This window comes from Arachis duranensis, chromosome 1 (assembly GCF_000817695.3).
Source record: "Arachis duranensis cultivar V14167 chromosome 1, aradu.V14167.gnm2.J7QH, whole genome shotgun sequence".
Taxonomy (NCBI): domain Eukaryota; kingdom Viridiplantae; phylum Streptophyta; class Magnoliopsida; order Fabales; family Fabaceae; genus Arachis; species Arachis duranensis.
The window spans coordinates 17,056,743-17,071,038 of NC_029772.3; the positions used below are offsets into that span (position 1 = coordinate 17,056,743).

The window sequence follows — 14,296 nt, forward strand, 5'->3', positions numbered from 1 at the left end:
GAGAGAGAGAGAGAGGGGGGGGGCGAAGGCGGGTAGAGAGTATCTTTTTCTCTCTCTATCTTTTATTTCTGTCTGAATTAGAGATTGGAGGGAAGAGAAGTCAGCGTCTCCTTGAAGAAAAGATTGCAGGATGTTAAATTAATTGTTAATAATTGTTTTTTTATTTCATTTATGCTTTTTGTTTTCCTTTCCGTTTTATGGATTTTCTGCCTTTATTTTTAGGTTGAAATTTGGATTGTATATTTTTAAACTCTAGACCTTTCTACGGTCATTTTTAAGCAATTCACTGTACAAAAAAAAAATATTTAAGTCTTGATATGTGAAGAATTATTTTTGTTAGGATTAAACGCTTACATTAAATAGTCACCCAAAAAAACGCTTACATTAAACAATTATGTTTCATGAATCTGAAAAAAAATATATCAGTTAGTTATTCGTTTATTTTTTTTGTTACACGTATATTTTAATGTAATAAGTCAATAACTAATTTATTATGAATTCGAGTTCCATTTAAAAATTTGTTGTTAGATAATAAATTATTAAACTTTGTTAGGAAGACAATAAAAATTTTTGACAATATGTACAATGGACTTTGAATATAGTTGTAAAAATTGGACCATATCGGCCGATTCGACTAGAAAACCGATAAATCAGACCCTATATCGGTCCGGTCTGAGATTAAGACCGTTCAAGGCAGAGAACCAGAACGAATCGGTTAAACCCGTAATGGACCGGCTAAAATCGGCCAAATTCGGTAAAAATCGAACCGGACGAACCGTTTAGTCCCAACTAAAAGCGAAGCTACGATGCATCTGGGTTCTGCAAGTCCATCATGCTCTCCATAAGCTCCAGCGTGCCAAGTGTCAAAGCTGTGTGGTTTTTGGAAAATTTTCCAAAATTTTCCATCATGCTCTCTATAAGCTCCATCAGGGTTGCAAGAAAGATAATCTAACCACCAAGCTACATTGCTTCTTACTAATACCAGCTAAACCCGTAACGAACTGGCTAAAACCGGCCAAATCCGGTGAAAACCGGATCCAGACCAAACTGTTTCCAAAATGGCTGATATGGGGTTCAAACTGCTCACTTCAGGGTTGCAAGAAAGATAATCTAACCACCAAGCTACATTGCTTCTTACTAATATATATCCAAATTATAATACATATAGCAATTTTCTATTTACTTATATTCAATTAATTTTAATTTTAAAGTCATTAATTTTTAAATCAATTATATTTTATTTAACTATAAATTTTATTTAAATATATATAGATATATATTAAAAAGATAAAAAAATCATTAATCATAATTTAATTTTTCTTTTCATGATTATATGATATCTATTAATATTATTTTTTTAAATAAATACTTGTAGTATATAATAATAGGTAAAGACTCACATGCAGTTGTCTTCATATGAAATAGTTGAAAATTGTTAGATGATATTTAGTTAAACTTGTTAAATTATCTAACTGTTTATAATTATTTAATTATATCGAGTTAACCGGTTCAACCAGTGATCCACCGGTTCAACCAGTGACCCAGAATTAATAAGTATTAAAATTTGAAAATGATAATTATTTTTATAAAAATAAAATAAAAAGTACTTATAATAAAAAAAATAATTAAATTTTACATAATTATTTAATTATACCAGATTAACCGGTTCGACCAGTGACCCATCGGTTGAACCAGTAACTCAGGACCCAATAACTTTACCGGTTTGGTTCTGACAACTATGGCTTTGAATTTTGCCTAAATACATATAAAAAATAAAAAACCTTCAAAAAATTACCTAAAAAAAACCACTCAATTATTCTAAAAAAATAACTATCTCAAAGCCTAATTTATCAAAATATTTTACTCTAATACTCTTTTCTCTCACAATCGGCTGCCACCCCCAACCCACCTTCATCAAATATTATCCCACTTCACCATTGTTGCTTGACTTGCCACATGTCACCACCGGCGTCACTCACCCATAGTGAAAGTAACCATCCACGCAAAGATAAAAATAATCATCCGCATACTTAATAAATTGAATATCTAACATATTTTAATTATATCTAACTAAACTCAATCCAATCAAAATAATCATCCACATGATAATTAAAATAACCGTCTGTATACCTACTAAAATGACCATCCTATAATATGTTCAGTTGTGATTTCACGAATACAATTTTCAGCCGTCTTGACACTATTTTCCCGATATTTTTGTCAGGATCTTTGCAAATTTCAAAAAATTTGATTTCATTGTAATCCTACCAAAAATATATATAGTCATTTTAATTCAAATGATACATGGAACAAATGGTATTATTTAAACAAATTTAAAATACAAAAAATGAACACAACGAACATCCTCGAAAGTTAAAACAAATAAAATTATATATGATACTTACAAACATATTGATAATCCAAGTGAGATGAGAAAATTGGTCGAGGAAAGAGAGAGACGACGACAGTATGAAAAGAGAGACGGCGGTGCTTGAAAACGACTTTGACATTGGCTTTCGGCGCGGAGAAGAGATGAGTCTGGCACAATAAAAATGCGACGAGGAGGTAGGATTTATCGTCCGCGATTATGGCTGCCGGGAGAGTAGCGGAGTGCAGCGGCGCGATGTGAGGACCAGAGAAGATGACGGCGAGTTTTAGACATGTATTGGAGGTTATTGTGAGATTTGAAATAATTGTACGTAGTGTGAATGAGTTTAAATGCTAATCTTAATTTTTTAAATTTTAAAATTTAAAATTAAATAATTAATTAATGATCTAATTTTTTTTAATTCCATTGTACATGTTGTATACTAAAATCATTGTCTCCTCATACTTTCTCTAAATTATTACATGCACGAGGCAAGATTTAAACCTCCAATATTTATTTAAGCGGACCAATGAACTAACTACTAAACTAACTCAAATTGATTGCTAACAGTTATTGTAGTTTACATATGATATATATTTAGATTTCAAAAAAAATTTAATTATTTTATTATAATAAATTTAATTATTTTATTCTAAAATATTCAAATATCTTGATAAATAATTAATTTACTACAAGAATATATAATTATGTAATAACTTATTTTAATGGCTAAAGTGGTTTTCATCGAGTATTTCTCAACAAATATTGCTTACAATTATGTTTAGTGACAAAATGTCAAAGAAAAATGATATCACAATAAGTTTGTGTTATTATAGTAACCAAAATATTGTGTACTACTTGCTCAACAGCCATTAGTTGGGAGTAAAAATAGTGTTGATAAGAGTAAATAGCCATTTTGATATGGAAAGATTCTGATTTTGTCAAATCAGATTCCATTATTCATTTTGAAAAGATAAACCTTGACAAATATGAACTATTTGAAAAAATGACCTAGATATTAACTTCTCACTATGAACATGAATGAAAATGTTTAAGTGACACATTAAGTGCTTATATGGAGGACTTAGTGATCTGCGTGGCCTTGAAGTTACCCTCTTCGACTTAACAAAATTCTAAACACCAAATTGAGTTGTTCTCTATTCCAAACACTGAAGGGTGGAGCAAAAATGGGAAAGCACTCACGACGGAGAATAACACATCTATATGCAAAAATAGCTACAAGACATCATAAGGTAGTGATCTTGAATTCAAAAATTCGAGCCAACTTTGGATGATGATTTTTTTTGTTATCCTTCTTGACAAATATATGTATGTGTATGTATATATGCATGCATGGGAGTGTGAGTGACTGAGTGAGTGAATGAGAGCTAGAGAGAGAGAGATGTTGGAAGGTAAGTGATGAACTTGATACTACAGCAACACTGCTTAATATATTTTGAATTGTGCATCATTGGGCAATCACTATTGACTATTATCCAAAGAAAATAACAAAAATTATGGGAAGATATGGTTTTCTTTTTTAACTCAATGGCAACTATGAAGAGAAGGGACGCAGGCATCTTATATTAGAGTTATGTAGGTTTTAACTGGAATATGCGCTCAGTCTTTCTTCTAATATATAGAAAGTACAGCTTACACATGTCGTTGAATCATCAACAATCAACCAAAAGTAAACACAACCCAGCGAAACCAAAATTTAATTCAGAAAATCAGTTTCAAAAGTCAAAACGTCAATTTAAGGCAATATCAAACAAAAAAAAAAAGTTCAATCCATATACGCGACCTTGTGTATGTATGCATATGTAGCAGGGAGGGAAGTGTTGATATCAAAATTATATGAACCAAATGCGCAAACTAGACTATCACACTCACACCATCTCAGAATTTCATGAAGTATCATCATCAATCAGAACTCTATAAAATTGTTTCCTTTCCTTTGGGTCAAACAAACCTCCCTGTTTATTGTCTCCATCCTCATCATCATTTGAGTAAGTATTTTCGCTTCATCTTCCTCTACACTTTACTTCATCTACTCTAGCCAAAGGAACACCTTTCTTCCTCCTCTTCTCCATATTTATGAGGTGCTGCCTCTGATTGTATTCATGAAGCCCCCTGCATCAGTTGTCCATATTTCTCCTTCACAACAACTAGAGGATTCTTTTCAACAAGTTCAACCTGACAGACGCCTCCCTAAGAAGAACTGTGTAAATCTGATACTTGTTGGAAACAGAAAATCCCATGGTGCTTGAGCAACAACACATTCAACCTATCAGACAAAGCGAACACCCTCCTAAAATGACTTAACTTCACTATTGAGGCTTTCTTCCAAAGAGTCAAAGACAACATCTTATGTGCCAATCCCACATTCCTCTTCTCCATCTCTTTCGTCCCTTCCACCAATTTCCTGGAGTCCATGCAAGGCGAAAAGTAAGGAACCAAATCGAATACACGGAATCTCTCCTATGATTTCACTCCACTGAAAGGCAAAGAACACGAGAACGTTAGCCTTGTATTGCCACTCCTCCTGGCCGTAGTCTCCACTGTGGATATAGCAAATTCAGAGTTCCAGTGAACCAATTCAATCTCCATGGAGCTCTTCCTCCTGCCCTCGTTAACAACACAAAACAAATTCGGGTACTTTGCAACAATCCTAATCATGTAATCATCGAGAAACCCTGAATTCCTTTTCAGCTCATTGAGGTTCAGAACATTAATCCTCTTGTTGACACTCATCATAAGTAATTTTGCTAACCTGCAAAGGAAAGTATTTTCTTGAGACTCCCTAACAAATTCCTCCTCTTTGACAAGACTCATCATGCGCTTAGAGGTTACAACAGTATTCATCACCGGTGAAAGTAACATCGAAGCAGGCAGAGTACTTGTGGAGCTGATTGAGGGTTTTGCCTTTGAGGTCAAGGATTTTGAACTTCTTTTGAACAGATGGAATGGGGGTTTGGATAGTAGAGGATGATGTTCTTTATCTGGTTGTTGACAATCCAGCGGCAGTTATGGGAGAATGCAAATTTGAGGTTTGGATCCTTCTTCATGGACCACAGGGAGAAAGTTCGGTGGAAAAGAAAAAGACACTATAGTTGTTATAAAGACGGAATCACAGGACCACGACGATAAATATAGGGGTGGCAGTGGGGCAGGTAGGGGCACTCATATACTACCCGCCCCGTCACTACCCGCGGGTAGTAAACTGTAGTACCCTAACCCGTCCCTGCGGGTACCCGCCCTGCCCCTACCCGCCCCTATAAAAATTAAATAACATTTTAATTATTACATATTCATATATAAATTAAGACAAAAACTTAAAATTCATGCATAAATTAAAATACAAACATAAGATTTATATAATGTCAATAACTTAAAATTAAAAAAATCTAATGTTTGATCACTATAAATTTAACACCATTATAAAAAAATTACAACATTAATATAAAAGAGTATTCGATCTTTATTTTTGATTATTTTCCACCGTTCTTGTCCTCAAAAGACAATGACAATCAAGGCATACTTTCCAATCCTTTCTTAAAGGATTCTTCTTACTCATCAAGAGGTATCATCACAATCTCAAAGCTCTCTTCATCTGACCTTAACTTGTCATAAAACTCCACCAGACCGAAAGTAAAGTCAGTGCATCTTTCATATGAACTCGACCGAAATAAAGCCCAACCATCTTGCTCTTGAATTCAAAAACAGCTATCTGAATGAATGAATAAATATACACACAATCACATTTGGAAACTGCTAGATATGTTTTAGTTTACAAGTTAAATAGTTAGTAGCTTACTTTATTTCCATAATAAGAAATCACAAAGTCACCAGAAGGAGATAGCAAGAGAGATTTTAAGGATTGGTTCCTCTTAACTTCCTCTTCAAGATTCTTCAATTCTTGAATCTTTGCTAATGTAAAAGTTGGAAGCACTTTGAAAACTTTACAAAGAAGCATTATAGCATAGGTAAGTATTAGATTGTAAATACTAGTATAAATTATAGAAGTACTAAATTTTTATTGTTCTGTTGATCTAAAGCATGAATATGATAGCCTCATTCTCAATCTAACATATATAACTAGTTGCAACATGCCAACATCATGAAAAATACTAGAGCCGATAACAATTTAAAATGATAAAGAACTGCAATCAAACACATATAAACAAAATTGTAATTACAATGTCTCTTATTCTCATTCAAAATAAAAAATTAAAAAACTGCAATTAGACACATAAAGCAAAATTACAATCACAAAGTCTCAAATGCTCAATCAAAATGAAAATGAAAAACTACCATCAGAGACACAAACAAATTGCAATCAACAAAGTAATTCTCAATCAATAAATTTACAACAAAATTCTCAATCAAACACATATAAACCCACTTCAGCACATACATTTACAAAATTGAATAAAAAATTATAAAACTTACAGTCACAGACTCAGAGAGACAAAGAGAAGGGGCTCCGGTGACAGGCTCACATGCAATGGCAATGGCCAAGCTCACAGCGACGACAACCAAGAGATGAATCTGTGGAAGAACAAAAAAGAACTTAGATCTCACAATATGATGAGGCTGAAGGAACTCAATGACATCAAAGTTAACATCAACATCAAACTAAGTGCATATTTTGTTAACCAAGAAAACAGAACAGTATGTAGTTTGTATTTCTCTTCATAATTAGAACACCATGACAATTGTAAAATCAGAATAAAATCAAAATCCAGAATCCAGAATAAAATTAAAATCAAGCTGTTTCACTTACAAGTCCCATTCTTCTTTTTAAGTTTAAATAAACAAACACACGGTTCTCATAGCGTAGAGTTCAATTGACATGCAATCAGAGTCAAAAATCAATCAGAACAAAAACAGAACAACACTTAAGAGCATGAGCATTGAGCACAAAAAAATGACTTCTGAACAAAACAAACTCAGAGTAGCCAATTAAAATTCAAAAACGAAGAACAAAACATGATTTCTGAACATTGAGGAATGAGGAGTGACCACTGACCAGTGAGCAGTGAGCATTGAGGATTGTTAATATGATTTCTGAACAAAAAATTTAAAAAAAAACGAAGAACTACAGCAGTGTGCAGATCTAAAGCTAATCATTCAGGATTTCAATATGATTTCTGAAAAAAATGAAAAAAAAAACGAAGAAGCTTCGACGAGCACGACGGACAAGAAGCCATTACCTTCGAGGGACGAGCACGATGGACGACGGCGACGAGCACGACGAGAGACGGCGGGCAAAGCACGACTGAGCAGCGAGAAGAACGGACGAGGAACAGGGGAACGAGGAGAGGGGCTGGAGCACGACGAACAAACGAAGCTTTTGGGCACGACGGACGGCGGCGGCGGTGGAGGAAGCTAGGGTTTTTTTGGGGGAAACAGGAAGAGCTCTGTTCTTTTTGAGGGTGAAGACGTGAAGTGAAGAGAAACTGAGAGTGATGAGAGGACTCACTATGGTCTTGGAGAAGAGCTGAGGAACAGAGGAAGTGAAAACGGAGAAAGGGGTTCCTAACCTTAACACTTTGTTTGGGAGTGGAAAGAAATAGGAAGGAGAGAAATTGAGTGAAAAGAAATAGAAAGGAAAGAAATTGAAGTGAAATTTAATTTTCATGGGTGTGTTTGGATGGAAGGAAAATATGATGGAAAGATATTGAAAGATGAATAATTTATGTTGTTTGTTTGGAAAGGAAAATGGAGAGAAAAAATGAATTAAGTTATATAATAACAATATTATCCTCTATATTATATAGTCATGTTATTAAGTATACAATTATGTAAATATTTATAAATGTAATTAAATAATAACAAAAAAATTTAATTATATTTATAATATAACAAGTTAGGAATAATAATAATAATAATAATAATAATAATAATAATAATAATAATAATAATAATAATAATAATAAAGTTAGCATGATCTAATTAGATAAAAAATTAATTTTATTTTTGTTTACTACTCATCTCAATACATAAATTGGAAATAATTTCAAGAAGAAGAAATATGTAAATCAATAATTATATGTACATGATTTTAAAGAGGCTAACCAATCACATTATATCATTTGATTAATATATTATGCCTTATATTACATTTACAAATACATATAAAAAAAGTCTTACATGATCAAGTCATTACATATGAAACTAACAAATTTAATACAGGGACTGTTTCATCAAGTCATTACATAGCATTGACTTTTTTGACTAACTCATTACTAATAGCATAGTCAACAATAGTTATAGTTACGAGAGTCACAAAATACAAAGACATGAGATATTATGATTATAAGCCTTAATTAAGTCATAGATATGTTACCCACAAAATATGAAGATACTTTATGTATCTTGATGTTAAAGTTATTTTTGTTTCATTCTCAAAATATTAGCCACGTTACTAGGACTATTGTTCCTAGAGTGCACATGCTTCTTTCATCAATTCGTACAATGTGGCAAGACGTACGTCAGCCGGAACACCAAAAAATTCCCTCTTAGCTCTATCTTCTCTGCATAAAAACCGGTAACACCTCATGCGCAATTCTGGCATCACACCTAAATTCTCTAACTCATTCCACACGTCATTTTCAGAGTAAATGCGAGGCCTACTTTTCTCAAGAATCACAAGACCCCTTTTAGCTATTCGCACTTGTTGTTTTGCAATTTGAACTTGCTCCTTAGCTACCTGCACTTGTTCTTCAGCTGTTAACACTTGCTTTTCAGCAATATTAATTGATCTCTCATAAAAATGATTCCCATCTTTCATCATGTCAGTCAATGCTTGAATGCCTTTACTCATTGTTTCCATTTCTGATTCTAATTTATCACTCATGGTTGTTTTGCGTTTAGTACCTCTTGATGATGTTCCTTGAGAGCCAGTTGATTGGTTAGATAAACCAATTTCAGGACTATGACCCATTGTAAAACTAGTAGCACGAAGAGTAATTGGATCCTCATTCCACTCCTCTTCCATATTTAAGAAACTTTCATCATCATTCAAGTTAGTTTTTTCTTTGCTCTTTTCCCACCTTTTCACTTTTTCTTTGGCACTTTCATCATGTTTTCCTGTTGCCCTGTCTGTACCATATATCTCAAATAGTTTATTATAGTGTTTGATTGGAGTCCGCATCCACTTTTTCACTTCTGGTTTTGCCTGAATCAAATAGAAGAATATTTACTATGACTGTGCCTATATGTAAAGATATATTTTTGAGATACTTCTTCAATAATTACTAGTGACATTTAATACCCAAAAAGAGAATAAATGCATAAAGTATACCTTAATCAATTCTTCCCAGACTTCAGCTTCAGCCTCAAACATCTTTGTAATTGGATTCCAGGAAAATCCACTAAGCCCATGAAAATTATCATAACAAACTCCAAAATTATCCTTTAAAGTCTTGAGTCTATTCTTAAGATTCTCTTTGCGGATATGGTTACCATAGATAGATCTCAAAAGTGAAAGTATGTTGTCATATGCCATTGTAGTAAATGTGCCATCCACTCTATTACCTTTGCGGCTTTCTTCAATCAAAGCATCAATGAAGGTTGTATCCATTTCGTCGGTCCATCTTAGAGTATCCCGACTAGTGGCCTCACCTTGGCATGATGCTCTCTTTGCCATTAACACTTGTCAATCTACAAAATAAGTGGATAGAAATAACATCCATAATCTTAAATCAAACTATTTGTAAACTATATTATCAATTATTCAACAAATAAAAATTGAATACACTCCATAAGTACAACATATGACAAAGTGATTCAACTTGTGCACACCAAAGTCCTCAAACAGAATATGATAACACTTCAAGAGGTAACATGAATTCAATAATAACAAATCATAGTTATAAAATCAACTCAGCGCATAGATAATACAACTAATAACGTTATTCGCAAAATTTTGTAAATGAGTGATTAGAGTCCTAGTTGATAGTCAGCCCACATTTGAGCAGCTATTTCATCCCTTAATATGGCCCCCCGCCTATAGTCTTCATCTTGTTCATGTCGAACGACTTCATCCACTTCTGGATTATTTTCTTGTAGTTCTCGGTCAACTTGAGCTATGAGATGTGGATCAGGATCTACACCCATTAAAAAGTTATGTAATATGCAACAAGCTAGCACAATTTCAGTCATAGTCTCAAAGTCATAATGTGGTTCAGTGCCACTTGTGATTATTGCAAATCTTTTCTTTAAAACTCCAAATGACCTTTCGATAACATTTCTCAATGAAGCATGACGAAGATTAAATAATTCTTTTTCATTTTCTGGGCCACGTCTTGCATACTCTTTTAGGTGATACCTTACACTTCGATATGGGGTAATTAATCCATACTTCAGCATAAATCCAGCATCCCCAAGGTAAAATTTTCCTACAAAATCCATCATTAAAATTGAATAATTTAGTATAAACACACAAACTACTAATCTTTACCTACTAATGAGAGAATATAATTTGATGTACATGCTAACCTCGTGGAAGTTTAAGATTATCATCCCTCGATAATGCATTCTTAAGAACTTTTGAGTCAGATGCTGTTCCTTCCCAACCCGTTAATACATAAGTGAACTTCATATCAAAATCACATGCAGCTAATACATTCTGTGTCGGCCAGTCTTTTCTCCCTCGAAATTTAGGTTGATCCGCTATGGGTACTTTGACACGAAAATGTGTTCCATCTATAGCTCCAATACAGTCCTAAATAATAGTCCATTATTTAATAAAGTAACATGAAATTGTATATATCAATCAAAGTTATTTATTCATGTAATTGTACATGTCAATACCTTGAAATAAGGATAAAATCTATGATTGTGAAGGATCGCCGGAGAAACAATGGATGCAGATGGTTGTCGAAGAAATTCATCTTCTAGTAAAATAATTGCCCGTAACACAGCATGGAAGTGGCGGCTAACAGTTTCTCCAGACCGGTGGTAGAAAAAAGAAACGGTTCTAGTTTTCACATTATGAGCTATTATATACAAGAACCTAGCAACTTGCTCCTCTACTGTAACATGTTTTGTATCCCTCACTTGACGTGTTGCTCTTAATTTCTCACACAATTGAAGAAATGCATCAGGGCCCATGCGTAGGATGTCACGACACCTATGAGTTTCTCTTAACTGTTGCATTAAAGTAGCTCGAATTTGTTCTCGCCCAACCAATGTATGGGAGATGGATTTGTCAACCCGCGTAGACATAAATCTCAATAAATATAACATGTGCACGATGTAACATATCAGTGTAATGGTGCATAATTTCTGTCGTCTTTTCCAATCCTCCCTCAAAACTGTTAATATATGTTGTTGGTTTTCAAGGGTTAACATATTTTCCTGATTATCGACCCCGAACTTAAAGGAAAGGTTTAGTGAGAATTCACAATTAAAGATGTCTTCTATATTGGGGACGAAAAAACTTTCTTCATGATCAGTCTTATCCATTTAACAAGCACTTTGTAGTTTCAAATGTACATATCGTAGATTTACAGCACCAACAAAACAAAAAAAGATAGCATCATATGTAAAGTACAAGCAATGCAGTTAAATAACTAGTATTAATATATATGACCTCCTAATCGAAGAATATAATTAAGTGTAAAAGAATCTCAACCAATTGAAAGATAACAAGCAGAAAAATCTAAGCTAAACTTGAATTTGGTCAGAGACGGCATATGCAAAGTGCCTTGCAACTTTCCAAAATTATTTGTTGAACTTGAAACAGATAAAGTAATGGACTTTTTCATAGTCATCACGAAGGAAGATATTTTTTTTTACATATATAGACTACTCACGTGAAGATAGTAATTAATTTGTTATATGTTATATCATAAATTAACTTGATCAAATCCTTTAAAATTGCTTAATGTTTTTTTAGTTGTCCTTTTTAGATTAAAAAAATTATCTTAATCAACTTCAATACCTATCCATGTGAGAATTAGTTATGAATTTTCTGTAGAAGAAAATAAATTAGCTGAATAGTTATAAAAGTGTAGATTATGGAGCAAATTTGTGAATAAGTGCGGTGGAACAAGTTTACTTTGCAGTGAAAGGTAAGTTGTTAATTCGTATCATTTTTAATAATTGAGCTCCCAAATAATAATAATTTTGTATGAACGGAAATTTAAACATATTCAATTATTGAAGATTTATATTTTTTTCCCTCAAATTCGTGAAAATCAAAATATAATGACTAATATGTTTCTAGCTTGAATGTACAAACAACGATGGTTAGTATAATAGCTAGGTGCAATATTCTTGTTCTAGATTTAGATTTATCTTTTCTTTTTGATAAATATTTACTTATATTTTTCACAAACAGAATCACCACTAAATTTAGCATTGCAGGCAGGGCTTTCTCTTCAACATATTTGAACGTATCCTACCTCTTATATTAATATGTTTTATAAAATAATATTAAATATTCTCACAAAACTATTGTTTTATAAAATGTTTTCTAAAAATATTTTAACCTATATCATAGCAAGATGAAAGTCTGTTATCGAAATTGAAACAAAAATAAATGAGCTATGGTTATACTAGCATGAATTTTGTGTCCAACGAAATCAATTAGTTTACTTAAACTAAGTTTACTTTAGCAGTTATATTTTGATTGGAGCATTTTGTCAGGCAGTTTATAGACATAAAAGTTAACAAAGTATGAATAAACATTTTTTTATTGGAGCATTTGATCAAGCAATTTACATACATGAAAATTAACAAAGTAATAAATCTAACAAAAATATAATCCCTGTTCAGATACTTCCAGATTAAATCACAAACACAAATCCATCAACATATAGCATCAAATGAAAAATAAGAGCAACATAAAAAACTTATCTATAGTATATACACACATTAATTTTTTTCAACTCTGATTAAGTTAGAAGTCAATACCTTTGCATGTTTTCACTGGAACATTTTATCAAACAGTTTATAGACATGAAAATTAACAAACTCATAATTTAAACTAAAATGTAATCTTTGTTCCTATACTAAAAAGTTAAAGTTGAAACCCACAGATCTATGAAGCCAATAAATAATGAAAGGTAAAACAAGAGTAAAATGAAAAACTTACCAGATTTGACCGGTAGATGGAAGATGCCGTGACCAAAAAATGATTGAAAAGTGGTGGAGGAATGGACGTTAGTAACTTGCACTAGTTGATAGTGTTGGAAGTGGGTGTAGCATGCACAGCTGAGTAGGTTGAAGAAGAGTCTTCAGAGCTTCGAAAGGGTAGGGTTTGAAAATGATGTAGTGAAATGAATTTTCTTTCCATTTTCTCGCCTTACTTGGAGAGAAAAGATTTTGGTGGGTCCCTGTCACTAAAGGGGTTCCTAACCCTAACTGACTAACTGAGTGACAGTGAGAACTGAGGTTTCTCCAAACTAACCCTAATCTAAAAAGATATATATATATATATTCCGGGGCGGATAGGGACGGATTTAGCCTAAACCTGATCCCGCCCCGCCCCGTTCATCAACCCGCCACGATTCAGATCCGCTCCGCTCCGGATCGGGGTCAAACCCGCTCCAACCGGGTAGAGGCGGAGCGGGTACTCGCGAGTGCGGGTACTGCTGCCATCTCTAGATAAATATGTCTTCTGAGCATGTAATTTGGTCTATTGAGACAAAAATAAATGTGACAAATGGTTCAAAGTTGCATTAGGATTTATCATGGTCCAGAATAAATTTCAATTAGGTAATTAACAATTATATTGTAGCAACAGAGCCTATTAACAATTAACGATCAATTAGAGCCAATTAACAATCAATTTTTATGTCTGCATAAATAAAAATGATTGGTATGATAGATTATAGCACATAAAAATAGGACAATCTACTCTATTTTATTTATTTATTTATTATTATTATTATTATTATTATTTTACACGAGTTA

At 33.0% G+C, this 14,296-nt stretch overlaps 1 protein-coding gene and 1 long non-coding RNA gene across 2 annotated transcripts; both read right to left on the reverse strand.

The window, feature by feature from the left end:
• Nucleotides 1–5,786: 5,786 nt before the first annotated feature.
• Nucleotides 5,787–6,921, reverse strand: LOC107480620 (uncharacterized). The gene is made up of 3 exons (XR_008001158.1): nucleotides 6,821–6,921; nucleotides 6,186–6,328; nucleotides 5,787–6,098 (listed from the first exon to the last, which is right to left on the reverse strand). It is a non-coding gene; the product is annotated as an uncharacterized LOC107480620 (long non-coding RNA).
• Nucleotides 6,922–10,315: 3,394 nt separating this feature from the next.
• LOC107480660 (uncharacterized) lies at nucleotides 10,316–11,761 on the reverse strand. The gene is made up of 3 exons (XM_016100825.3): nucleotides 11,189–11,761; nucleotides 10,874–11,099; nucleotides 10,316–10,773 (listed from the first exon to the last, which is right to left on the reverse strand). The coding sequence occupies exons 1-3, from the start codon at nucleotides 11,726–11,728 to the stop codon at nucleotides 10,316–10,318; spliced, it is 1,224 nt and encodes a 407-aa protein (XP_015956311.1). The 5' UTR covers nucleotides 11,729–11,761.
• Between the last annotated feature and the right edge of the window lie 2,535 nt (nucleotides 11,762–14,296).

Excerpts from the sequence above, each read along its gene's own strand:
- LOC107480660 (XM_016100825.3), bottom strand. The coding sequence starts at position 11,728 with ATGTTAACCCTTGAAAACCAACAACATATATTAACAGTTTTGAGGGAG. Across the intron at positions 11,100-11,188 it reads GATTTTATCCTTATTTCAAG|GACTGTATTGGAGCTATAGA; the intron begins GTATTGACATGT and ends ACTATTATTTAG. Across the intron at positions 10,774-10,873 it reads TAATCTTAAACTTCCACGAG|GAAAATTTTACCTTGGGGAT; the intron begins GTTAGCATGTAC and ends TGGATTTTGTAG.